This window comes from Cariama cristata, unplaced genomic scaffold, assembly GCF_000690535.1.
Source record: "Cariama cristata isolate BGI_N322 unplaced genomic scaffold, ASM69053v1 scaffold30482, whole genome shotgun sequence".
NCBI classification, from domain to species: Eukaryota; Metazoa; Chordata; class Aves; order Cariamiformes; family Cariamidae; genus Cariama; species Cariama cristata.
This window is the reverse complement of record NW_009606112.1, coordinates 33,993-60,618: the sequence shown is the minus strand read 5'-3', so window position 1 is coordinate 60,618 and position 26,626 is coordinate 33,993. Positions and strand designations below refer to the sequence as shown.

At 34.6% G+C, this 26,626-nt stretch overlaps 1 protein-coding gene across 1 annotated transcript in view; it reads left to right on the top strand.

Moving 5' to 3' along the window:
- Positions 1–26,626, top strand: part of ADAM23 (ADAM metallopeptidase domain 23) — a 47,172-nt gene that overhangs the window by 8,996 nt on the left and 11,550 nt on the right. The window contains exons 5-20 of the mRNA XM_009696243.1: positions 725–797; positions 1,318–1,391; positions 2,312–2,377; positions 6,197–6,268; positions 9,006–9,172; positions 11,196–11,280; positions 12,094–12,184; positions 13,829–13,877; positions 16,157–16,256; positions 18,931–19,002; positions 19,778–19,864; positions 20,341–20,421; positions 22,382–22,432; positions 22,909–22,972; positions 24,620–24,725; positions 26,157–26,276. Coding sequence (XP_009694545.1) covers positions 725–797; positions 1,318–1,391; positions 2,312–2,377; positions 6,197–6,268; positions 9,006–9,172; positions 11,196–11,280; positions 12,094–12,184; positions 13,829–13,877; positions 16,157–16,256; positions 18,931–19,002; positions 19,778–19,864; positions 20,341–20,421; positions 22,382–22,432; positions 22,909–22,972; positions 24,620–24,725; positions 26,157–26,276 — 1,358 coding nt within the window. The remainder of the gene's footprint in view (positions 1–724; positions 798–1,317; positions 1,392–2,311; positions 2,378–6,196; positions 6,269–9,005; positions 9,173–11,195; positions 11,281–12,093; positions 12,185–13,828; positions 13,878–16,156; positions 16,257–18,930; positions 19,003–19,777; positions 19,865–20,340; positions 20,422–22,381; positions 22,433–22,908; positions 22,973–24,619; positions 24,726–26,156; positions 26,277–26,626) is intronic.

The window sequence follows — 26,626 nt, the reverse complement described above, 5'->3', positions numbered from 1 at the left end:
ATATACCCATAAGTCCCCCCCCCCCCCCCCCCCCCCCCCATGTACAATATTTTCCTTTCTGTTATGTATTTCTTACAGAAGTTATGGAACAGCAGCATCCTACTCTTTGAAAAGAATTGCTTGTTTTGGCAGGCTCTGCAGAGGAGGTGTTATGGAAGAAGAGATCATTGTTTTCTAGAGCAGATACCAAAACGTGATAATTTGGGGCATGCAAGACTTCTCAAGAAAATATGCATTAAAAGTCTTTTCCTCTTTAAGTGTATACACCAATAAAACAGTGAAATAATCCTCTTAAAGATAACATATTGATTGGTTTCTTGCATTTTGCTGCAATTAAAAAAATACATGTTTGTCATAAATAGTAATTAACCCACCTTTGATCCGTGGGAGGAAGATTTCCAACTAGATACTCTCTAATTTGATTTATTGGAATAAGTGGTCTGTATTCTCTAACACTAAGGCTTTCAAAGTTCTTTTTTCAAGAAATCTCAAAGACATCTGTCATATTCAGTTTTCTAGGCCAGTAAATGTGCTGCAGCAGAGAGGCTCCATGATTTGCTCAGGATTCCAAATAGATTGCTTCAAATTAGTACTATGCCAAACTGGTACTATGGTTGCTTACATTTTATGGAAAAATAATAAAATTATAAATACTGAAAGAAATGCCTCACTTTTCACTTGACGTTATTAATTAGAAGAAAATTTCACATATTTTTCTTATCAGGAAAGTAAAAGTAGGCCACATATCATCCGAAGAACTTACGGAACACAAACCTCCAAGCAGTTGCAGGAACTTGGTATGTTTTTGCTTACGTTATGAGTTTTTCAATACTGGCAATGATTGTATATATAACTGGAAAATTTGGAATTAGTCTAACAATCTATATAAAATTGCGGATTATTTAGAAAAACTTGAAGAATAGATACTGAACTGACTTTTTTCACAATTATTGCAATGGAATTGAGAGTTGTCAAAAAGCAGTTGAAAGTTTTCGATCCATGAAGACGTGTATTTAGCTTTCTTCTGCAAATAATTTAATTTCATCAGTGATATTAATGCTATTGCAGACATGAGATGGAAGAAAATGTATATTCTAAGCCCCGGTTACAGTCTCTTTACCTCCCCTTGCATGCTCTAATACTAACTTTACATTTCTAATTGAGTGGTTTTGATACATTTTGTATATTTTAAAAAGTAAACTTTTCAATAGCAAAGGTTCTTCTAATTTTGGTGATCTTAATCTACTTTTGGTTTGTACAGTTTACATAAGTAGTTTAAAATAATGCCATGAAATTCTCAAATTGTAATTTGTACAGAGACTGAATCTAGTTCTGAATGGCCCTTTCTGTCTGAACTACAGTGGCTGAGGAGAAAGAGAAGAAAGAGAGCAGTGAGTAGAAGTGTGACCCTGAGTTAAGACCATTTATAAAAACAAACCAAAAAATACTAATTTCCAGATTTTTGTGAGAACATAGGCTTTAGAAAACAAGTATTTTGGTAGCTTAATATTGTCACATAATGCAATTATCAAATGATAAAACAAGAAGATTATTCTTTAAAAATAGAATATTTGGAGAAAAGTGGATAAACTTTCTGAAGTGACAGCAATACTATACATCAATTGAATGGAAGTTTAGTAGTGAAAATGAGTTTAGAATTTTAAATTTTGAGTCTGCTTGTGGATAACAAATAATTTTGAATGAAGTCTTGCTGCTTTGTAGATATCTGACTTTATTTTCATTTGGCTCGTTAAGTAGCATGATTAAATTAAAAATCCAAATGAGGACACCCTGAACTGGATTATTGAGAGAACAGTAGTGGACAGTCCTCATGATCTGCACATGCATATGTGTCAGGGAATAATTAAGTTAAAGAAGATTAATCTGTATTTCTTCACTGAGTTGCATAATCCACGGCATATATTTTTTGAGGGCGCATCTATTTTTAGTAACTTCCTTCATCATTAAATCTGTGATGAATAGTACAGTAGGCGAAGAGTTTTTTGTGCTTGAGATTTTTTTTTTCCTTTGTGAAAATGAGAGGATGGAAGCAGTGGTGGCTTCTGCGCTGAACCGGAAAGAATAGACTCAACATTCTTAATGATGTGACTCAGATTCTCAGTCAGTTCTGTCATAACTCACTAAGTTACTGGAGCTATGATTATTTACCCTAGTTAAACGTCTGACCCGGTTTTTACAGGTTTACACACCCTACGTAATATTTATGGGTAATCGTATTAAATCAGCTGTAGTTATTTTTGAAAATTACTACATCTTCATGATTTCTCAAAGAATTTCTTTAATCCGTCAGGTATCTCGTGGTATCTTTGAAGAAATAAAATATCTAGAACTTATGATAGTCAATGACCATAAAATGGTAAGTATATTAATTCAGTGGTAGTCTTTTTGATTATAATTTGTAGGTTGATGTACAGCATTATGCTGCATCAGCAACTTTTGGGTCAAATATTTCATTTAGCAGCAGCTGTTAAATTTGTACTGTAAGACACAGTATAGGCCATAATACCTAATAATGCTTAATGTTACCTGAGATTTTCTACAGCAATTATATATTCAAAATACATATGAAACACTTTGATATCATATGGATAACTACTTATGCCCATAACCAAAAAAGTAAAGCAGCAAAACATTTATGTCCAGAACAAACACACGAAACATTCTAAAATTACATCCTATCCTTAATAAAGAAAGAGGTCAGAACTTGTTATTTTGAGTTTAGTTTTACTAGTTTAAATTTTAATGCAGCAAAGCATACGGACAAAACTATCTGATTGTTCTTCCTGGCTATTCCAGACTTACAAACAGGACTCCTAATAAAGTGCAAGATAAGTTGCTTGTTTGATTCGGAAAGTGTTGTCATTTGATTAAAAAAAAAAAGGAGGGGGGGGAGGGGAAAGCCCATTTTTTTTTTTCCTTTTTGTCGTGAGGGATGACCGGAAAGAATCAGGCCAAGTGACATTTGTTATCTGTTACCGCTTTAGCTAATTATGCTATGTAAGGCTATCAAAGTGTCCGTGTGTTACCCTTACAAAAAATCAGGAGAGAGGCAGGCCTGGGGAGTAATAAGCTTTGTAAACCTAAACAACTGTTTTATAGAACCTTTTTGAAAAGCATTACAAATTTGAGTCCAATAGCAAAGTTTTAACTAGAGCGTATCTGTTATGGAAAAACTCAGTGCAGGTTTAAAAGTTTTCTAGTAACAAACAATATACTGCAACCAACAGCAAGTTACTCTAAAAACAACTTGATTGTGCCTTGTTCTGATCCCTTGTCTTGCTTAGCTTTCTCAGCTGTTCATTGACCTAGAGGCAAATAAGGATCATCAGCTCTTAGCAGGACTTTGCTTCTGTATGAGCAACACCTTTTCTTTAAATCAAATTCTGTTGATAAAACAGTTTTTGCTTATTTTGTGTGCAAGTAAAATAAACTTCAGTGTTTCTGTAAGAGCTCCTTGTATCTGTCACTCTACTGCATGCTTACCCAATGCTTTATGTTGTTGTGGGCTCTTTTGTTAACTCTGAAGGATAATTTTAAAGAGCCCGAAATAGCAGATATCAGATGGTACAACCTTCCCTCATCTGTTTAATAAATCATAGAAATAGTCTGGGCAAAAATAACCTATATTTAATCTGTGTCAATTCAGCAATGTGGGGGGAGTTCAAATGGATGGAAAGAGTAGGACAGAAATCTCTTCAACTGTTTTCACTTGTAAAGCTACCTGGTAGGAAACTATTCTAAGAGTGCTCATGTGTTAGTTGTTTAGGGGTAGGGCACGGTAACTGAAGTTACAGATGTTTTGTTGTCTTGGATGAGATCTGTGTTGTTCTTCCTTAGGAAGAGATAATATTTCTATGTCTGTGTGTTTCCTCTGGCCCCTGATACTACAGACATGCTTAAAGGACAACCATCCTGTTCACTACACTTGTAACAGACACTAACTGTTGTCTCCTCTCAGGCTTTGTTTGCTACAGCTTTAGACCACAAACATTCAATATTTTTTGCTTCAGAATTGTGACTCGGAAGCAGATAATAATTCTTCTCAAGGAATAGAATGGGTATACCTCAGGAAGTATTCACATTTACAAGTTAAAGTCTGGGAATCCAGGAGCTCAGGAACTGTACTGTTAAGGTTTTCTGTGTACCAGTAGAGGGCAGGTTTCTCCTGCAGCAAGGTTCTGTATTGGAAGAAGTATCTTAAACTTCTTTGGCCATTGTGTTGTTAAGTGGTTAATACTACGTGTTTTCACAATATTTTCCTTTCCTGTAACACTAAAGTCACAGCTAAACGTATTTAATTAGGTTGTTGCACTTTTTACTGACTTAGCTTAATTTCTGTTTTAGGAGCTGTGTTTAAACACATTATATTGTGTACTGCTTTTGATCTTGGCATTTAAATACTTTCATGAAAACCAATGATATTTTCCAAAGAATGTTATGTTACCTGTCCACTTCTGGGAAGATTTGGGATTGGCTCAAAACAAAAAAACAAAGCAACCCTTCACTCCTCCCCCATTATGTTGTCCTAGTATCATGGTTCCCTAGGGAGCAAAGAAAGTCCCATGATATGGATACTTTTCTCCCTGTGTTTCCTAAGTGCCTACTAGTACTATGGCTGAAAGTATTTTGTTTTGAGCATAGTTATAGGGGAGGAGGTCTCTGCAAACCTATGTTGTAGGATCTTGGGATATTAAAACCTGCTGTGGATGTGCTAAAGCATTGTGGAACTTAACAGTAAATAACTGCATATGTAAAAAATTTATCTTCCTGTGGTCAAATGAATGTCATCATTAACCTGATGAAATTTTTGTTATGTCTATGGCATTTCATCCATATAAAATGAGATTGTGCAAAAATAATTCAAATTTAAAGGGATGGAAAATTTGTTATCTAATAATATTGTATGTGTGTATGTGTCACTCTTTTGACTTTCAATTTGAGAAACAGATTATTTAATTTTAAAAGCATATATGTCTTCCAGTTTTACTTTCACCCTTGCACCAAGCGTAATTCTGGAAAACAGGGGATTTGTCTGTTTTGTAATTCTGATTTAGGAAGGTAGTTAATCATCTAATTTATTTGATGAGAGTAGCTACTCAGTTGCTCAGAGAAGAGTCAGACTGTCTTGTTTCAAAGCCTCTTTTTGGGTACTCTGTTTCAGAGTGGGAATAGCTGACACTTTCATGGAACTTGATAATGTTTGCTTATGAGGTGATGAGATTTGTCGCTTTTAACCAGTAGTTGGAATTAGTAAGAGTTTTTTGATGAAGACTTTTTGCCCTCTTTGTTCTATGCAATTTTGGGTTCCTTTTCTGTGACATTTTGAAGACTTATTTTTCCTGCCTGTAAATCAGGAAATTGTGTAATGCGATTTTGGTTTATAATTTTACAGTTTTTTGAAAGTCATGGATTCATGTTCAGATACCACAGCAGCATCTTTGGAAAATTTGACTTGGAACAGAGGGGACTTGTGGGGCAGGATGAGGAAAGACACGAAGCAATTGTAATGGCATGCACAGAGATTAGGAAGCAGAACTTGTAATACAGTTCATCTACATCTATAGAAATGGAAAAAATTTGAAGTTAAAACTTAAGATACACAGCTTAACTCTTTCCACATTCAAACACGTATTTACTTTTACCATGCACTCCCTCTTCATTTTTGCCTTTTGGTATAAGTAATGCCGGTTGTCATAAAAATCTGGTGCTGTAGTAGAGAAAGGATGTCTTTGCAAAGAGCTGTACACAGGACAAGTGGTAAATGCTTCATCTTCATGTCTTGTAATTATGGTCATGGAATGCGGCTAGTACAGTCTGATATTTAACTTACCAGGTTAAGCACAGTTTTAATGGGTACAGCAGCCTCTCAATTTTGAGCTCATGTTTATGTTTACCTGTAATTTTGTCTTGAACATTTGAACTCTGATTCTAAATAGGATATTTCTTGTGGCTAAATGTGCCTTTTATAGATGTGAAAGGCTGTCTAGCATACATGGCTTCCTTTATCTTCCAGGGATTCTTGAATATGAGATATAGACTGTGATCTGACAAGGTTTTTGAGTTTTTCCCTTACTCTTTCTTAAAATATTAATTTTCCTTTCTTGCTGTAAAAATAAAGAATTGGTAATAAATATTTAAGTTCTCACTGTGTTCTATTTTTTTCTTCTCTTTTTAGTTCAAAAAGCACCGTTCTTCAAATACATACACAAACAATTTTGCAAAGTCTGTGGTAAACGTCGTAGATGCTGTAAGTATCAATATTTCTTCTGAAAACTGTATCACTGACTTTGTTAGTTTAGTGCTGTATTTAAAAAGTTAACATTAGCAGATACCAGGATAAAAAAATGAGCAGCTGTAAAAATTACATTTTAAAACTGATTTGCAGTTCCTCTGCAGAAGAATAGCCTGGGGTGAATGTGTAAGAAACGACCAAATTATCCTTGGCATTTTTCTCAAAGCTTGCAACTGTCAGAGTTTGGGCTTGGCAGGGGGCATTTCAAACTTGAAGGATCTTTCAGTATCTGTCACTGCTTAAGAATGAGATTAATCAAGTTTAGATTTGTGAAACAAATCTAACCACAAGAGGTTAAAGCTACAAGTATAGTTCACAAAGGATACACAGATTCTCAGAAAAAAGAGAATGTGAATAAAAATGCTCCTTTATAAATGTATATTTATATATAGCTTAAAACCAAACAAATTCCCATTGTAATACAATAGGTGGCACTGACACAGATACCATACTTGTATCTGTGACTAATTTTAGAACAATTTCCAACAGAACTTATAAACTAAAAGTAAGATTTGTGGTAAAACTTGATTATTTTTTTTTCTCTTTTTGTATACTTGTAGTGACTAAACACATTCCAGAGCTGTGTTTGTAGTGAAAACAGGATAGATTATCTTGTAGTGATGAGCACAATGGCTAGCAAAATTCTGACGCAAAGTCCCCTTTCCATGTGATGTTATTGATACCAGTACAACTGTGTGATATGCTTCAGTGCAAAACATTGTCAACAGTTTGTTTAGTTTGGAGGAAGCAATATAATATTTGTTCTTAATATCTTACATATGAAGTATTGTGTACACTGTATGTATACTGAAAATTTAGGTGAATATATTTATAATATGTGAAAAGCTGGAAGTGTTTTGGAATATTTTTGTGTAATGGTTTGAAAATGCCAGTAGTCTGAAGAAAAGTTACTAGAGCAGATAAAAATATAAATAATTGAAATGATATTTCTGCAATTTATATTGGACATTCCCAAAGAAAGGGTGGCATCTTCATTTTTTTCCTCATCTGATCATTATTTCTTTGTATTTCTTCTGCATTTTATCAAAAGTTACTTAATCTGTCTTTCTCTATTCCTTCTGTTTTTCCATTTTTTTATTTGCTGTATGTGTGTATACAGGAACATTCAGCTTCTCCCCAGTGTAGAATTCAGTCCTCTCATAGAGATCTTTCAGAATGACATATTAGTGTCCTTTTCTTTAAACAAAGCATGAAAAGGAGCAGGAATTTCCACCTTGTTATTCCCTTGTGTTCATGGGGAGTGGGCTATATTTCTTACTGATACATTACTGGGAAAAGGATATTGGCTTTCAGAGGCTTCCAGGTTCTCAGCCCCCTCCTCCATTCTTTCCTTCCCATTTGCTTCAGGTAATAGAGTTTTCCTCCAGCAAAACCAAGTAAAGTCTTTATTGATCCACCCATATATAATTTCTGGGGTGTAATTTTATTGATTTTTCTCATGTTGTTAACCATTTTCTGTGTATGTCCTTGGCCTGTCTCCCTCAGATTGAAGCATATTAATATTATTTTTTCCTTCCAAGTTCTTGGACAAAAATTAAGCTTAGCTGGTTGCTCTCTCTTTCTCCTATATTTATTACCTTTTTTCCTAAACTGAATATTATGCATTGACTTTTTTAAAAGGATAATGCTGCCTTGATACAAAAGACTAGCATGTTAGTCAGTGCTATTTTATTCAGTATAAATATCTATCATAATTGCAAGAGGATATTTGCAATTCATCTTGTTTATTGTAAGTATAACTTGGAAAAAGGTAATAAAAACATATATTTAATCTAGCGCCTCATGGGAGTGGCCTAATAACTTGCCTTTTATGTATTTTATGCATTAGGCAGCCAATGGATTAATTATTCAGTGCTTTTAGATCATAATTAAGTATGATCAGTAAGAGTTCTTTGTGTCCCATGTAAAACTTTTGATGGGCAGACTGTTTGTTGTGGATAAGAAGTGCATCTTTTATAGATCTACAAGTTCTGAATAACCTTAGTTAATAAAATTTGGCATTTTATGACCTAAACCTAAAGAGAGCAGCAGTTTTATTTTGGAATTAAGTATCATGCACAAAGTTAAAATGGATATTTTAAAACTATTTTGTAATTATTGGGGCCTGATTGTCATTTCCTTGTCTATTGCTACACTGACTTTAATATAAATACTAATAATCTTACTTAATTCCTATGTTACTTGAGTAGCATAAAGTGATCATATTATAAACGAAAATCAAGCATTATGTGAATTAAATTTTGGATGTATTGGAGAACTGAGGAATTATTTAATCTTGACTTAAGAATTGGCTTTGGCTATTCTTTTTCTCTGACATCTTTCTTTTCTTTTTCTTTGAGATCACCCAGTGTACCTTTACATTTCTTCTTTGCTGATTTTTGTACAGGTTTTCTGCAAAACTCACAGGTGAAATTATTTGACATGAGAATTTTAAAGAAAAAGAAGTAGATCAAAAAAAGAGCAACAAGGTGTTTTTTTTTTTCCTCTAAAACATAAATTTTAAGTTGATCAGAATATTAACTTTTAGGAAATACAAAGCATTACCAGCTAACTGTTTCCCATGTTTCCCTCCTGCTTTATCCCTCTCGTGCTTCCGCTTTACTCTTACTGGCTAACTGTGCATGTTTGACCCAGTGTTCTACTCCTGTGCCTGTCATGTCTCTGCCCTCAGATATACAAGGAACAGCTAAACACCAGAGTGGTTCTTGTGGCTGTGGAAACTTGGACAGAGAGAGATCTTATTAATATTCACCCTGACCCTCTGCAGATGCTTCACGATTTCTCCAAATATCGACAGCACTACATCAAACAGCATGCTGATGCTGTGCACCTGCTCTCGTATGTACCCATTATACTATGGCTTAGACTATTACAGTTTTATGTACTTTTCTATCTACTGCTTTTGTCTACCTGTCTCTTCTTGCTTAGTTTTTTGCTTGGTAGTCGCTACATCCATCAATATCTACCTTACTTACGAAGCTCTAATCTATTTTTGAACACGTTAGTCTATTTTTAATAGGAAGTATATACCATGGTCATGTTAATATATATCTATAAGGAAATTTTAACAACTTTGCAACATGGAGACAATGTCCCATATTTGAAATGTCTTCTGATGAGCCATTAAGGACACCTAGTTTTGCTAATCAGGTGTGTAATGTACTGCTTTCCCAGTAAAGAGCAGGAGAGGGCAGAGCTGATAGTATTATGTGTTGCCACAAGAGCATTCCAGTTACTATATTTATTCACTCATTTAACTGCTGTGATGATTTGTTAATGGAAGGACCCCTCCTTTAAAGCTGTAATTAATTGTTTTCTGAGACACAGTGCATTTTGAGGGGAAATTCCACTTGCATCATTAGGCACAACATCAACCTTGAGCAACAGTATTTTTTTACTTCACAGCATTATAAGCAAAGAGGGGGATGAGTGTGTTCCCCTGTGTAGCATAAATATCTTAAGCCTTCTCCTAGCAGCATGACATACTATGAGGATGGAGTGACAAAAGTCTTCCACATAATTCTCCTATCATTCATGTTCTGCAGAAGAAGATAAAAGTAGGGGATGAAGAATTTCCTCCAGCCTCTGTCATAGCTGTACTGTCTTAATACAGGCATTGCAATACAATGCTAATTGCGTTTTTTGTAAGATATGCAAAGTGCTGATGACGTGCGCTCTTAATTACTTTTATGCATGTATTGTGTCACTTGCTGAAGAGTTTGCTGGCACTCTTCTCAGTGATGCACAGTGAAAGGTACTAACCACAAACTGAAATACAGGAAATTCCATTTAAACATAGGGGGGGAAAAAGCCTTTCATTATGAACGTGGTCAGATGCTAGAACAGGTTGCCCAGAGAGGCTGTGGGGTGTCCATAGGTTCAGAGATATTCAAAAGCCCGTGGAACGTGGTCCTGAGCAGCCTGCTCCAGCTGAGCCTCCTTGGAGCAAGGGGGTTGAACTAGACCATTTGCAGAAACACCTGCCAACCTCAGCCCTTACTGTGGCTCTGTCTATTGCAAAGCATCTAGCTTTAGGCATTTAGTATAGCTAAACTGCAGTTTGACAGTTCTGATGGCTGTGAGAATGTTCTGAAAAAATAAATATATACCTGTCTGAAGTATCCTGTCATTTAAAAATACAAAAGGGACATTGATTCTGCTATTGTAAAAGGATTTAATTTTCAAAGATTGGGGTCATTCATTTGTTATGCATGCCCAATGCTGTGTAGATTTATTATTATGCCTATGAGGTTAAAATAGGTATCATTCATAATAGTTTATAGACATTTTATAGGATAATTTATCTCTTCCAGATTACATTAACTTAACTAAATTTGGGGCTTATTAACAATAAATCAAAGGAGGCAGTATTAAAGAGCAGTGTTAAACTGCTTTCTGTTTAGATATACTTCTCAGTCTTTTCATTTGGGGTTGAAGCTAGAACTTGAATTGGTTTGGATTAAGAGCATAATTAAAAAAATTCTCAACACTGATACATTTCAGTACAGAATTCCTTCCTGACAGATTATAAATTGCAATATATTGTTATCTTTTTAAAGGAAATGTTATAATTGTATTTTCTTAGGAATCTGGTACTCTAGCTTTCTCTGCTTGGTTTGTTTGTGGGTTGGGACTGATTCTGACTCTACAAGATAAAAATAGTGTTTTTATCAAAGGTTGTATCTAATCGACTCTTTTGACGTCAGTGTTCTGCTTGTAAACTTGCAGTTGCTTTTGGTGCTAGATGAAGATTAATGTGCATGCAGTGTATCATAGTATGTGTGAAAGTATGATCTTTCAATGAGTTCTTGGTGTGCAATATCAATGTGTTGGGTTTTTTTTTATTATTTTCATATGTAAGGAATGTGACATTTCATTACAAAAGGAGCAGCTTAAGTTACTTCGGAGGGGTTTGCTCTGTGACCAGAGGAGTAGGAGTGAATGAGGTAATTATTTTTTTTTTTCCACAACTAAAGTGAAATAAAATAGAAAGTGTACATTATAACCTTAGAGTTTATATGTTGTTTCAGTATTCGGGGCTTTAAAGGTAACTTACATATTAAAAAGTTATGATTTTCACAGCCAACTTTCATGTATGATCACTAAACTACTGCTCACCGTGCTTTTCTTTTTAAAAAGCATTCCTCCTGTCTGCATTATTCTCTTAATAAGATCTTAAATTGGGTTTTAGTATATTTGACAGGAATTTCGACCCAAAAATCTCAGAGAGGAGTATTTGAAATTTAGCACTGAACGTTCTTTTGGGTCTTCTTACCCAAAAAGATCAAGAGACTTGATCTTCTGAGGTGCTGATGACATGTAATTCTTACTGATTTTTTTTTTTAGCATTAAAACTAGAAAAATTTTGTCCCTGTGTATTCATTTTTCTTTTTTTGCTTGGTGCAATGTTAAATTGATAATGAAAATGTCCTGGTTTAATGTGGGTTAATCATACTATACAAAACTATGTCATGTATATATCAAACAGACTCCTTTCTTTTAGTTAATCAGTGGACAGGGATTCCTTCAGGTTAGGAGAGGAAAATTTTTTCTGTTGTGTACTTCATTGTGTTTATTTTCCTTATATGCACACAGAATTGTGATTGACTGTACAGAATTACTGAATTACTAGGTATGTGGTAAGCCAGAATGAGCCATGTTCACTACAATAACTTACATGTTTGGTGTTTTGTTTTTTTGGTGTTTTGTTGTTTGTTTTTTGTTATTTGTTTTTTATTTGCACTATTCTTGAAATGCAGTATGGCCTCCCTTTAGCCATGGCACAGGAACTAGCACAAAGTCTTGCTCAGAACCTTGGAATACAATGGGAGCCAGCTGCCAGGAAACCGAGTATGTATATGGACGTGAAGTTGTCTTTTGTCCTCCTTAGCTAAATGTATAAACTCTTCCTTTGTAATATTTGAAACAAATACCAAACTTGCTGTAACAGTAGAACAAGAATTGCTGCTTTGGGAAACATACGCACCAAAATTGGAATTCAACCAAAATGAGAGCCAACAGTTTAGCACTCATTTTACAATGACCTCAGTGATGACCTGTGTCAGGAGGTTCAATTCGTAACCAACATTCAGAGGTATAATGGTAAACACATCATTAATTTAACTCAGAACTCCTTATCTGTCATAATGGAATCTGTAATTCCTGTAGAACTGTCATTGAATTTTTAAGATACAAAAATACCTGATTTATAATTGAAGAAAAAGTAAGAAGCTGTAACCTAGACCATGATTACATTTGCTCAACTTGTTATCTTGCTACTTCACAGCCAGAAGACTAGACTTGATGTGGCCTTAACACGTGTAGAGTGTAGGTACAAAAGCTGCTGCAAAAGCCCTTTTTGGGGCTAAAGAAAATTGTTGGGTTTTTCAGCTCACTTCTTGTGAGCAATTTGGCTACTTTCTGTCTTTGATTCTTCTTTAAAAATGTGAATGATATTGCTGACTTTATTTTGGAATCACTTCAGAAATCTGTGAATTGGGAAACAATGTGGAAAAGTTTAGGGAATGTTGTTTTGTAAAGCATCACTTTTGAATTGTGTAAACTTGGAAATTGCTAAAGTATTTTCTATATTATTGGTTTTTGATTACAGGTAAAACAGAGTTCATATGATTTAGAAATCAGAATATTTTTTAACTAGAAGATAGAGGGTTTTAAAATGATAGCTTAGTTTCCTTATTTGGATACACTTTATAGAGAAATGTTAATAAAAGACCTGGATAGAGCAGAAATAACCATATGAATAGTCTGTGAATATTTTCTGTGGAGAAACAGTATGGACTTGCTGTAGTAACTAGAATACTGAATCTTTCTTCTTGAAAATATTGCTACTTCGGTAGATAATTTTTATGGGTAGTTTCTAACTTCTGTTTTACCAACCATAAGATGTTGATCTTTTGGTTTTGTTTAATGAATTTGGTCATTGTTGACTTACATGCTATAGCTGTAAGTAAACTGTAAATCCATTTTCACTCAACTACTTTTTCTAATTAATCTTTCATTGGCTGATTCACGTATTACTATTAATAATTCTATGTCGAAGGGAAAAAACGTGGCCTGTCCAGTAACAATTCTCCTTCAGGGTGTTCTGTACACATTTCAGAGAGGAGGAAATGTGAACATTTTTAATCATCAGTATCTTGTGTACTGCATGTACCCGTGTGCTGCCTGTTTGGAGAGCATGTAGGGAAGAACGTTGCCAGCTATTTTTAGCTTTCTATACTGCCTGAAACTTTATGTTGAGTCTAAGAACGTGCACCTATGGTAATTTGAAAGTACCGTGTTTAGACTAAGTATATTAGTATTTCCTCAAGTGGGCTGGTTTCTTTTTTAGGGCTAGAGTCTGTACAGCCAAGCAGCCATCTCATCTTTGTATAATTAGTCAAGGTCCATTTTTGTAGTGAGTACTTTATATTTATTGTAAGCATATTTATAACTGCTTTCTTTTTCTGTTGTATTTTGGACTTGTCTGAGAAGAATGTGACTGCACTGAATCCTGGGGTGGTTGCATCATGGAGGAAACGGGGTATGTCGTAACTATCAGTAATTGAGGGGTCTGGAATGAGTTCATAGTTTACATTATGACATAAGTATTTACGTATTGGGTTTTATCCATGTGTTTTAGAACTAATAAATGAAAAACTAGAAGCAGTTGGAACAACCCAAACATGTATAGATCAATGATTTCGATTTTCAGCAATTCATTCCCTTTGTTATTCACATTTTATGAAGTTATTAATAAATCTTATATTTTGAAGTACAATACAGTACGTTCACAAATGCGTTGCTCTACTTACAATAATTTAAAAGTAAAGTGTATATTTTTCATTAAATACATCTAGTTACATGCAGCTGAAAAAGTGTTATAATAGTTTTGATAAGTGATATTTCTGTTTCCCTCCTAAATTTTAATTATTTTTCCTCAATTCCTTCAAAATTCTAATTTTGAGTGAACAGATATCTCTGCTTCTGATCCACTGAATAGAAGTAGAAACCTGAAGCTTTCAGCAAGTGCTCTCAATCCTTAGCTAAATGGTCAGTGAAGTCTGAGGGGGAACCGCATTTATATGGGAGGAAACCAGGTATCATTGACCTCTACCCTCACACACTGCCACAGTTTCTTTTCTCTATAATGTAAGCAATTGATAGAAAAGCATAGCTTCTGAAACATAAGGTTTTGAGTCTTATAAATCACTTCCTGTCAGAATTCTTACTCATTGTGGAAGTTTGTTTACCAAAATCCTGGGGAAAATTAGTTATAAATAAGACAGAAGGAGCCTGGTTTCTTCATGTGGTATTTGAAAATTGGTTCTTCAATAGAATTACTGTATGGCTTTCCTGTGGACTTGTAATTGCCAGCCACCATATGAATGCAATAGAAGGTTATTCAGTAAGTTTGCTCTGGAATCGGAAGTAAAGCATTAATCAGAATAGATACTAGCTTCCTTCCTATGGTGAACTCATCAAAGTATCAGTCTTGGATGGAAACATCAGTAGAAGAGTGGTGGAACAAACCTTTTCTGTAGATAAGGTAACATTAAAAAAAAATAAATGCCAGAAGCAGATGATAGTCACCCAGAAGCTGAAAAGGGACTGACTAATAAAATGAGTGAACAATTAGCTGCAGCGTAAAGCCTTTTCATTTAACTCCATCAGTGCCAGAAGATGTATGTTATATATGGAATAATTCAATGGGGAAATGTCAGCTCAGGAGCAGTGAGCTGCTAGGAAAGGAATGGAGAACCTCCTTATGGCATGGTTACCCCTGTCTTTAATAGTGTGAATAGTTCTCATTCTCAGAACTCAAAATATGGCTAATAAAAATATCAGACAGTTTCTGTGTGAGAAATGACCAATAAGGTATGTTTTCATCAGGCTGGGAAAAAGATGGAGATGAGGAAATATGAGAGAAATCTGTAACATCATGAACAACATAGCAAATGATTACTATTTCTTCCAGCATAAGAACTAGCGAGACATGAAATGAGACTAGCAAATAGGTGACAGAAAAAACAGGACGAAATTGTTCTTTTACCACTCTGTAATTAAGCTGTGAAACTTCTTGTGTTTGATACTTGCTATAGTATCTGGTAGATGCTGAAAGATTTTAGGCAAATTCATGGGAGAAAATACAATGAAGATTATTAAGACAAAACAAGGCTTCCCAGGAAAGTAATTTTCCTGAAAACTGTTGGAAGCCGGAAGAATATTCTGCAAGTACAGTAGTACAGTGCTCTGTTCTTTACTCTTCCCTGGTCATATTCTTAAGCCAAAATCAGAGATGGGATTTGGGTAAAGTGGATTTTTAGTCTGACCCTATACTGCTGTTCTTTTGACTGCAATGATTTTTACTTTAAAAATTAACCTTATGAATAGGATAAGATGATTTGAACAGTTTAAAAACCATGGCTAGAAATCAGGGATCTGGATTGTAATCCATCTTTTAAACTGAAGCTGCAGGGAAAACAAACCCAAGAGAACACTGGATTATGCATGCAATTGAGAGATTGCATAGCTGCAATTATGATAATGTGGTTTCACATTATTAGGAAGATTAGAAGACTACAGTTTCATATACTGTAGATCCATATAATAGAAATATAAAAATGCAAAATGTTTAAAGTCTTTTTCTTTTGTTCTGATTTTATTGTTTGAAGATGAGACTGAGCTGACATACAGTTGCACGCAGTGGATATAAGAAACTGGGATTTACAGTATTAAAAAAAATGTTGTGACCCCTCTGCCCCCTTCCAGTAACTGTTGGTGTTTCAAGATATTTACTCAGCTAATTCTTTTCCTTTTTAGAGTATACCATTCCAGGAAATTCTCCAAATGCAGCATTGCAGAATACAAAGAATTTTTACTTCGTGGAGGAGGTGCCTGTCTTTTCAACAGGCCAACAAAGGTAATAAATACGTTGGTAGTCAGCACCTCTGCTAAACATTGTAATGAAAATGTAATAATTTCACTAACACCCACCTGTTCTCAAATTTGTTCAAATGTCTATGTGGGTATTTTCTTGAGGTTGCTTGTAATTAGCTGACTGTTCATTCCCATAACATTTAAAAATAATCTTAAGAGGAATGCAACTTGTTTTCCATCAATTCATCATGCTCAAATAATGACAAATATTGCAGTTGATTTTTCACAGCTAGATACATCCCCATTCAGCATAAATGTACTCATTAAGCTGGAAGTCATGCAAAATAAATCCAGAATTGAGGTCATAGTGCATGCTCCACATGCACTCAATTCTTGGACCTTTTTGCCTGAGGTTGTTAAAAAGAATGCCAATTACCACTCTAGGAGTTAGAAATCAATAGCTTACTTCATATAGACAGTAGCAGCTTGTGGTTGTTCTCAAAGTTAATTTAATTTCATTTCAGATGTACATCTAGCAAACTCTAATTTATAACTGTTTCCTTGTACCATCCATTGCTTTTTTCACCTAAAAACTTATCAAGATCATAAATTTTTTGAAGCCAATATTAGCAAGACATCCTTCTAAAGCTGAGTAGTATAAAAATACTCCACGTAGCTCTTTTTGCAAAGTAAGATCAATCTAAAGTATTATTATTCTATTTAATCATGGTGTCAAACTTGCTGTCCTTGTAGAATTTAATACCATGTGAGACTACTAGTCTGTTCTGTTTAGTGTACTGTATCCTTTGGTAGACCACCATGTCGCACAATTAACTAAAAAAATTTTGCTTGTTAGAGTGTTTTTTAATCTTTTCCCAGAGTAGTAATCTTTACTTAAGAATGTAAGAATTCTTACAGAGAAGTGTAAGTAGGGAGAAAGAAAAACAATTTTGTTTCTTGTGATGGTTGTCTAGCAAAGTAATGTGAACAAATTGTCAAATTGACTGTACACAAAATAGAAATCTGTTTTACTTCCATGAAATGCTTCCAGGAGAATGGTTGAATTATCTTTATATATTAATCTGTGTCAGTATTTCACAGCTTTGAAGTTCAGGTACTTTGGGCAGGGGGTGGCGGAATCATACAATGTTTTGAAACCTGTTATTTGGAGGTTGGGAGGAAAGGTAGGAAATGGTGTGTTTAATCTTTAGGTAAATAAAACATAGTTATTTTAAGCAGTCACCATGATGTCACTTTAAATTATAACCTTTTAGTTATGCTCTGACATGTATTTGCATGTTTGATGGTTCCTAATTAATGCTGTAGGAAATCTGTGTGTGTTCTGTTATTTTCTTGCATTTCTCTGGTTGACCCCTTTTTGTTTTCTTATGAGTTACAGGTCAGATAGCCAGGTCTGTCTGATGGAGAACTGAATTTCAGGTTCAGAATAAGAGATCTTGCTGTTTCCACCGAAGCATAGTAGCAAGAGTGGCTTATAGAGGAAAAAAAAAAAAAAGAAATTTCAGTTTTCTGAATCATGTCGACATTGCTAGTGAAGAAGAGTATACATGGGTATTGCTTCAGTGTAGTTTTGCTTCTTGCACCCAAAATTGTAGGTGCTGTTGATTACCTGTGTAGTTTATACAACAAAAGTAATTTTTTTTTTCTTTTTGATTAGCTATCATGATACCTTCCCTCCACCCCGCCCCAGAGTGCTGATGAAGAATTCTATCCAAGTTTATAAATAATTTGTATTGTATTATATGTTACATTTCATATCTGGATGATCCTCAACAGCTGTACTGCCACTAACCCCATGCAGAAAGAAAGAACATGTCTACTCTCATCTTTCACCCTTATCTAGCTGTGGATTTATCTGTTCTCATTTTAATATAACTTAGCTTCTCATTTCAACCCTGTTCTAATGATGAATGTGTTTCTGTTGCTAATTTCCCAGTTAAATTGTAGATTCCTGATGTTCTTACAGGATTTTAAAGCAGAATTATTATATTGAAAACAGACAAGGTTTTTGCAAAATTATTTCTGTGACAAGACTGAAAAATACCTTAAATCACCTTTATTCAAAATTATGAGATGTGAAACTAGTATAGAATCTATCCCATCCTGAACTGTAGAATTTTTCTGTATTGTATATATCTGATCCTAGGAATAACTGTTCAGCACTATCTATATATATGGTTGTGTTATTCTAACTTACTAGTAAGGCACATAGAACTTTCTTTTGGCAGTGTTTCTTAATATTTATTATTTTAATGCACATGCATGTTACACTGGAATAGACAGTAGCTAATTGCATGGGAAAGTATGGGTACCTGAGCAGATCCCAGAGATCATACTACTGACTGGTTTCTTGAAGGAATTGTCAGAGAAATTGGAGTCCATAGAATTGGAATGAAGTTCAAATGTTACCATCTTGGGAGTTATTTTAGTATCTTTCTGTTTATCTTAGTTTTCTGAGATCAGTATTCTCATAAAGAGGGTTAGCAATCAAGTGATTTAGCTGCACATCTTTCATGTCTTAACAGTTCTGACTAGCAGTGCTTGGAGAACATGCTGCCTTCCCCATTGCAGTAGCATGGCATATATTTTCTCTGTGAGAGTGTGTTTCTGTAGCATTGCAGAGGTGGGCTGTGTATGACAGAAAAGTCATTTGATACTAGTTTTATTCTTACTTGGGGGGGCTTTTTTGCTTTCAGCTCTTTGAAACCACCGAGTGTGGAAATGGATATGTAGAAGCAGGAGAAGAATGTGATTGTGATTTCCGAATGGCAAGTAGAGTTATATATTACTCCACAAGTCTTTCTTACAAAATATATTAAGGTAAATTTTGTGATTGGTAAGGGAAGGGGAAAGGTCGTGGAAATGAATATGTTTTGCCTGTTGTTAGGGAACAACTTAAAGGACTGTGCTAAAACACTTTTTCAAGTGAGAATGAGTGCAAAGACAGAGTATCCTCAGAACAGTCTTCCTGTCATACTAATGACAGGATGTAACTGTTTCCCAGCAATTTTTGAATTGCACTGTGGAAGTGGTTTACCCCTTTATTTTTCCTGGATAACATGCCTGGAGTGGTAGACCCCTTATTTGTGCTTTTGAGATAGGTGGCTGTGTTCGGACAGCGTAAGTAAACTGTTGTTTTCTTCTCTATTGTAGACATATTCCAAGAATGTTTTTGCAAAAATCTGCACTGTAGCTTTGAGTCCTGGTTCTAGTATTTAAATATAATTACAACCATAATTATTTTTCTTAATCTTTTTTCTGCATTGAATGCAGTTTAACTAAGCAGCGTTGCACAGGCTATTCCACGCCTATGAAGAGGCTTCAAATGGTGTGAATCCCCTTGTTGCTATAGCAAATGTGTTGCTGTTTTCCCTTTACTTTAGTATTTCAGCATTGCAAAGGATTCTTCCAGCTGATAATTTCAAGTCATCAGTGCTGAACTGAATCTTTTGTCTGCTGGTACATAACAGTTTGTTGAAAGATTGTGAAGGAAAAACTTACTTAAAATGGAAAACTAAAAATGTCGCTTAATATTTTCTTCAGGAATGTTATGCAGACTGTTGTAAGAAGTGCTCTCTTTCTAATGGAGCTCATTGTAGTGATGGACCCTGCTGTAATACATCATGTCTTGTGAGTGTTGCTGCAGTGTATCTGTTGTTTGTTGTTCTTTTCAGTTGTCTGTGGAAGTGATGTGCAGCCTGTTATAGTTCAAAGTGTGTTTTATGTAGAATGAAGAGGAACAGCTTATGTAGTCTGACCGTTATTCTAGACAGTAATGTGGTTACTGCTCCAAATATAAAGGGAATAGATTGCATTGGATAGGTATTCATGCAAAAATGCCTTTTATTTGCGTTTGTATATCCCTAAATTTTCGAAGTATTATATACTTCAGTTTAGCCTTTAAAATATTAAGAAACTGAAATATTTTTCAAGACTTTAAAATAACTATTGAGATTGTGGTGTTCTGTTCTTAGCCAAGCAAAAAAAGATAAATATATGTGAGTATAGTGTTTACAGAGTTTTAAAATGAGGAGTAATTCCAAACAGGAACCTTTAATTTTACTTTTACATAATCTTAGTCCTGAACTATATTCTTAATTTTCTAGTTTTTCCCACGAGGCTATGACTGTCGATATGCAGTGAATGAATGTGATATTGCAGAGTTCTGCACTGGAGATTCTGGCCAGGTATGTATGCAGAAGCTTTTTCTGCTTACATTATTGATGTTTGTTTGCACTTATTTTAGATCAATTTAAGAGGAAAATCCAGATTAACAAACTGCACTCATATACCCACAAATAACTGTGGGGGGTTATTTTTTAATCCTAACAAAATTTTTTAAACATAAGAATGAACTGTTATAAGCTTAAAAAAAAATTCATCTAAGTGGACTCAAAATGTAACTTCTGTAGTTTTATTTGTTTTTTTAAAACTCGTGGGGTTTTGTGTATCTGTATAGTACCTGTGTCAGACATCCTCCTTTACTCTTTGCCTGGTCTACAGATAAGTATTAAGAATACACTGAAAATGTGAATGGGTTCAAAGGTAATAGCAGTAAGATTTTATGAAGTAAAATAGTTTAAAATATAAATGTAGAAAATACAACTAATTGAGTATAGAATCATAGAATTGTTTAGGTTGGAAAAGACCCTTGAGATCATCGAGTCTGGCCATTAACCTAGCACTGCCAAGTCCACCACTAAACCATGTCCCTAAGCACCACATCTACACATCTTTTAAATGCCTCCAGGGATGGTGACTCCACCACTTTCCTGGGCAGCCTGTTCCAACGCTCAACAACCCTTTTGGTGAAGAAATTTTTCCTAATAGCCAATCTAAACCTCCCCTGGCCCAATTGGAAGCCATTTCCTCTTGTCCTGTTGCTTGTTATTTGGGAGAAGAGACTGAGCCCAACCTTGCTACACCCTCCTTTTAGGTATTTGTAGAGCACGATCAGGTCTCCCTCCCCTCAGCCTCATTTTCTCCAGCCTAAACAACCCCAGCTCCCTCAGCCACTCCTCATAAGACTTGTATAAAGTGTTACGTTTTTTAAGAATGTACACATGTATGATAATTTTAAAAGTTGTGGATCCAATGCATTTCTCTTGAAAACATTTGGCTAGTACTCAAAAACATAGCAATAAACAGCAACCAAAAGGTTGTTTTAACTTGCATTCTTTTAAATAGTCAGCATTCTGTACATCTTCCATTTTCACAGCAACTCGGACACTTTAGGTGATATATACTTCTTTTCAATACTGAGTGTTTAGCTTTAAGGTTATATAATAACTTCGTAACTCTGCTGCAGTCATCTATTGCATCAAGTTCTTAGCTTTGAAGAAATAAGATTCAGGATAGCTCACACCTGTCTCTCTGGGCATTGGCTGTAATTATAGATGCCAGTAAATTAACAGTAACCTCTTTTTACGTTATTATCTGAGACATCCACACTTACAGATAAGTAGCTATTGCTGAGATTTTATTGTAAATCTTTTGTTCTGTAGATGGAGCATTCTTAATGGGAGGGAGAAGGGCTTTCTTAAGCTAGAAAGGCTGCCCTTGAAGTATTGGCTAATATGGTACGTTGCAGCAGCATACCCTTTCCAGGTCCCTTTTTGATGAGGAAAAACTTTAAGAATGGTCTGCTCCTAGCTTTAGTAATCTGAGACTTTTGGACCTAATGACTTATTCATGCCAAAAAAGTTTCCAATGGCAAGAGAACATGACAAATATCATTAAAAAACCACAGCTCTGTAAGCAATAGACTTGTAGGCTACAACTGGGTGCTTGCTTACTTTCTTAGTGGAACTGAAATGAATGCAGTGACAGTGTTGCAAACATGGCCCCAGTATTAGGTACCAAATACACTGGTACTGAACACATTTGTTTGGGTTTTTATTTTGCCTCACCTCCTTAATTTCTACTTGGGATATGTAGAAAGTTAGAATCAAACCTTGTATTTCATGGCTCAAGATGTTAATTTTTTCACTTGTATTTGTAGCTATAAAGATTCTTGCACTAACTATGTTATTACCCCCTTTATATGTTGTGCAGTTGTCTTTTAAAACCAGGAAAACTCCATATGTGATCCTTTGATGTATCATTACAGTACACATGATTAAAAAAAAAAAATTTTCTTTTTTTCAGTGTCCACCAAATCTTCATAAACAAGATGGGTATGCCTGTGATTCTAATCAGGTATGCAATGTTTTAAAATCCCTGCACATCAGCAAATAGAAATTAACCAAATACAATTTTTCTTTTCTTTCTTTTTTTAAATCCTGTATTCTGTATTTCTTCCTAAATTTTGTCTTTTGGATATCAAAGTTGCTTGTGTTTTTTGTCCTCTGTGAATAGTAAAAATTTCTAGTTTGAGTAAAATCTGCTTCGTATCTTTACGTTTTACATGTAGATCTTTTATTACACTCCATGTTAATAAGTTCTTTACAACTATGTAAATGAGAAGTATAAATCAGCTGCTGAAGTGTCAGTATGTATTAGACACCAAATGACTTTGAGAATCTGGGCCAAAATGTGTACTCCATCTACCCAAATTCATGAAACCTATTATACATCCCACTGTGTGGAGAATCAAAATGAGACATTTGTTGGGGGCGGGGAAGGAAATGATACAATGTTCAGTTCTCATTGCTAACATGTTGTGTTTTGTTTAGGGTCGTTGCTATAATGGTGAATGCAAGACAAGAGATAATCAGTGCAAATATATCTGGGGATCTAGTAGGTTGACTTTAACTACCTTCAATATATTTTATTTCTGGTTTATTCCTGCTTTGTTTTGTATTTTTAGTATTTTTATTTTTTGTTCTTGCCACTGTAAGTTAAAGTTTTCTGATCAGTTGAGTAGGCTGCAGTGAGAAACTGTGGCTTGATTGGTAAGTGAAATTTTGAGTTGGATGCCTGTTTTGGAGTGATGACAGCGAGGTTGTTCTGACGTGATGTGATTGCAGGCATGGACTCCAGTGGAATTAAGTGAGGAAACATAGAAAATATTAGCAACTTTGAGTTACTGTTGCAGGGCGAGGGGAATGGGATTGAGGAATTTTTTTGGGTATAATTCAAAATAGATGGTTTTGGTTTTTTAATGACAGTTGTCAATTCCATTATCCCAGCAGTGGTTCATGCTAAAGCTGTTCCACCTTGCCTGTCTTTGCTATGCCATCCTAGTCAGGAAAATTAGTACATTAGTGTGAATTTAAATATACATAGTACAAATTTAAGCCCAGAGGAAATGAGTGAAATAGAATTGCAGTTGCAATGGCTTTTACTTGCAGCTGAGAACGGGTAAATCCTGTGTGTGATGACTTTGAGAATTATCAGGATGTCCTGTACTCTAGCACATACTGTTTTCTTGTGCATTTTGTCTAATCATAACTGCCACTGCTGACACTGCCTGTTTGAGGAAGAAGAGTCATTCCATTCTAGGGAAGATGGGAGGGGAGGCATGTAGTTTTACCATCTATTGTTTGTCTTGTACAATACAAAAGATGCTATGTAAGTGTAAACTTAGATGGAGACGACATTTTGTTTGTCTTCTGGTGTCTTTTGGAGCTTTATGTTGCCACCTCACACATTGATAATATTAAAGGCGATTGGTGTTTTTTTAACTTACTTCTTTGTATCTTACACATTTGTATTTTAAAATATTTGGTTTGTCATCTGTACAAGTGATTTTACTGAAACTACTCTTATTTACCTTTAATATTTTATCTTCCTCTGTATGATTGTTGTGCTTTTCTTTTTGCTTATTTTAATTGATTTTTACAAAAAACAAAGGTACTTGTTAGTAAATAATTGTGGTTTTAAACCTATTAGTTCAGATTCCTACTCCTAAAAAACAGTAGAAATTGTGCTCTGACTGTTCAACCTTGTTTTCTCTGTTAACTCCTGAAAAATAAAATAAAATAAACATTGACTTGATATCAGAACATATGCTTATGGTATATGTCATATATAAAGTCTTCGATCTCCTGAAATACAGGTCAGGAATAATTGCAGTGAAAACAACTAGATTAAATCTATGTGCAACTGTTACGAAGTGAACAAAATTAGACCACAGATAAATGCAAATGCAGAAGAAAATACAGATGCCATGGAGATTGTTTTGTTTTGTTTTTTAAAAAGTCCAGAGCAAATTTTGAACATTGAGCATTATTTTAGAAAAGCTATCTGTAGGTATTGCAGTTCAGTCTGCTAGGTTCCCACTATAGTCACTGGAAAATACCATCTGTGTACATACACATGTGGTTAGATTTCTGTTTTGTATTAAAAAAATACAGAGAACTGCTGCAATAAATTATGCAGGTTTTCAAAGCTCTCGTGTTGCGAGTGGGAAAGTATGTTCCTTTTTCCTTTCTTCATCAACAGAGTCTTCGGGATCTGACAAATTTTGTTATGAAAAGCTTAATACAGAAGGCACAAAAAAAGGAAACTGCGGAAAGGATGGAGACCGATGGATTCAGTGTAGCAAACAGTAAGTTCAGCTTGGTAGAGATTATTTGTATTTTAAATAGATTAATACTGAGTTAATATTGTCTTCTTTTTCATTAACGTTTTAGCAGTTTGTTTTGTGGTATTTTGAATCTTCTTTCCCTCACAAGGTTTGCATCTTGAAAAAGTTTTTCTGACAAATCCATGGGCAACTTGTAAAGAATTCCAGGTTTTCAGAAGAATATACTGTGACTTTAATTCTTTCAGAGGAGCTGGGGGACGAGGCAGCAAAAAGTCACAAGTTCATAATATACAAACACCTCAGACTTGGTAGGGATAAATTAGGCTGCAAATACACACACTATTTTTGCTTGCTCTGGGATTGATACCAGATTATGCTATTTGAAGTTTGTTCCAACCTTTATTTTGATCAGGGAGGACCATTAGACATTTGGATGCTATAAAGAAAATCACATTTGCTTGTGATCATTACTAGATCGATATTTGATTAAATTTACTTTTCAAGTTAATGATCATTAGTGGATAGACTTAAATTTCTCCTGATTTACTTACTGTTTTATAATTTTTAAGTATGCATGTGAAAATTTCAGTCTCAGACCGGTGTTTTCCTCCTTTGACTATTTGATGTTTGTCAAGTGGCCTTTTTTTTGATTACATGATTCACTTTTCAGATAGGATCATAAGGAAATGAGTTGTTTAATGGATTTTTTTATATTTAGATAAGAACAGTGTTGTTCTGATGTATATGTTAAAAACCTCATTTGTATAAAAGCTTTACTTGGTCAGTAGAGAGATGCAGAAAAATGGTCTAGCTGAAGGGCTATTTAAATTTTTTGCAATTTTAACAAATAACAATTTCCAGCATTCATTCAGCTGCTTCTATGACTTACGACAATTAAAGTAGGAGATGGAAGTTTTAAACTGATATCCTTCTATTGAAGATTGCATGTATAAAATAACGTTAAATAAAGCAGATTCTTTACCAAAAGTCAGGCACACACACTGCATGCTAATGATTGTTATGGTTTTGTTGTCCTGCCAGGGAAATAAAATTCAATTAAAAATTCAAACTTCTCATTGACATATGGCATTCAAGCTACTAGAGAGAAGGAAATGTTATTTAGTCTGTATGACAAAGCCTAACGTACATGTTTGTACAATTAACTGTACAAAGCTTCTCTTAATTGTACTGTATTGTATTTAGAGCACAGATCAATTTCTTGTTCATGTGAACGTTCACTGATGTGTTAGAACAAACAATTACTTGTTTCTGCCTCTTGCCATTTACATCAAATAATATTTTATTTCCAGACTTGTACTCTGAAAGTCTGTCATGTGGCCTACAGTAATACATTACTTAATGTGATCAGCAGCATCATTGCCAGTCTTTCTTTTTTGTAAGTTTACTTCATATTATTCCAGTAACTTTTTGATTTATGTTTTCATTTTACAGTGATGTTTTCTGTGGCTTTTTGCTCTGTACTAATCTTACTAGAGTTCCACGAGTTGGTCAAGTTCAAGGAGAAATTATCCCAAATTCTTTTTATCATCAAGGACGAATAGTGGACTGCAGGTAAAAGATAATGTAATGTTCCAGCATGATTTTGTTTTGTCAAACCCAACTGAATTAAGATAAACATAAATTTAAAATTCTATGACTTTTAGGTAATTCATATCTTACAGAAAAATCATTATTTTGAGTGGTACTTCTTTTGATTAAAAAAAATAAAAAGCCTAACATTCCACATTTAAACAGGGCAAAATGTGGGTTATGCTCCTGATTACTCTATCTGATTTTTCCAGTAGCAGAACTTCACAGTCCGAGTTTAATGCTCAGCATTATATTTTTCGGGGGGGGGGGAAGAAAAGCCTATAATTGCCAAAGATTCATATATTAAACATAATGATTTTGAATATTATATA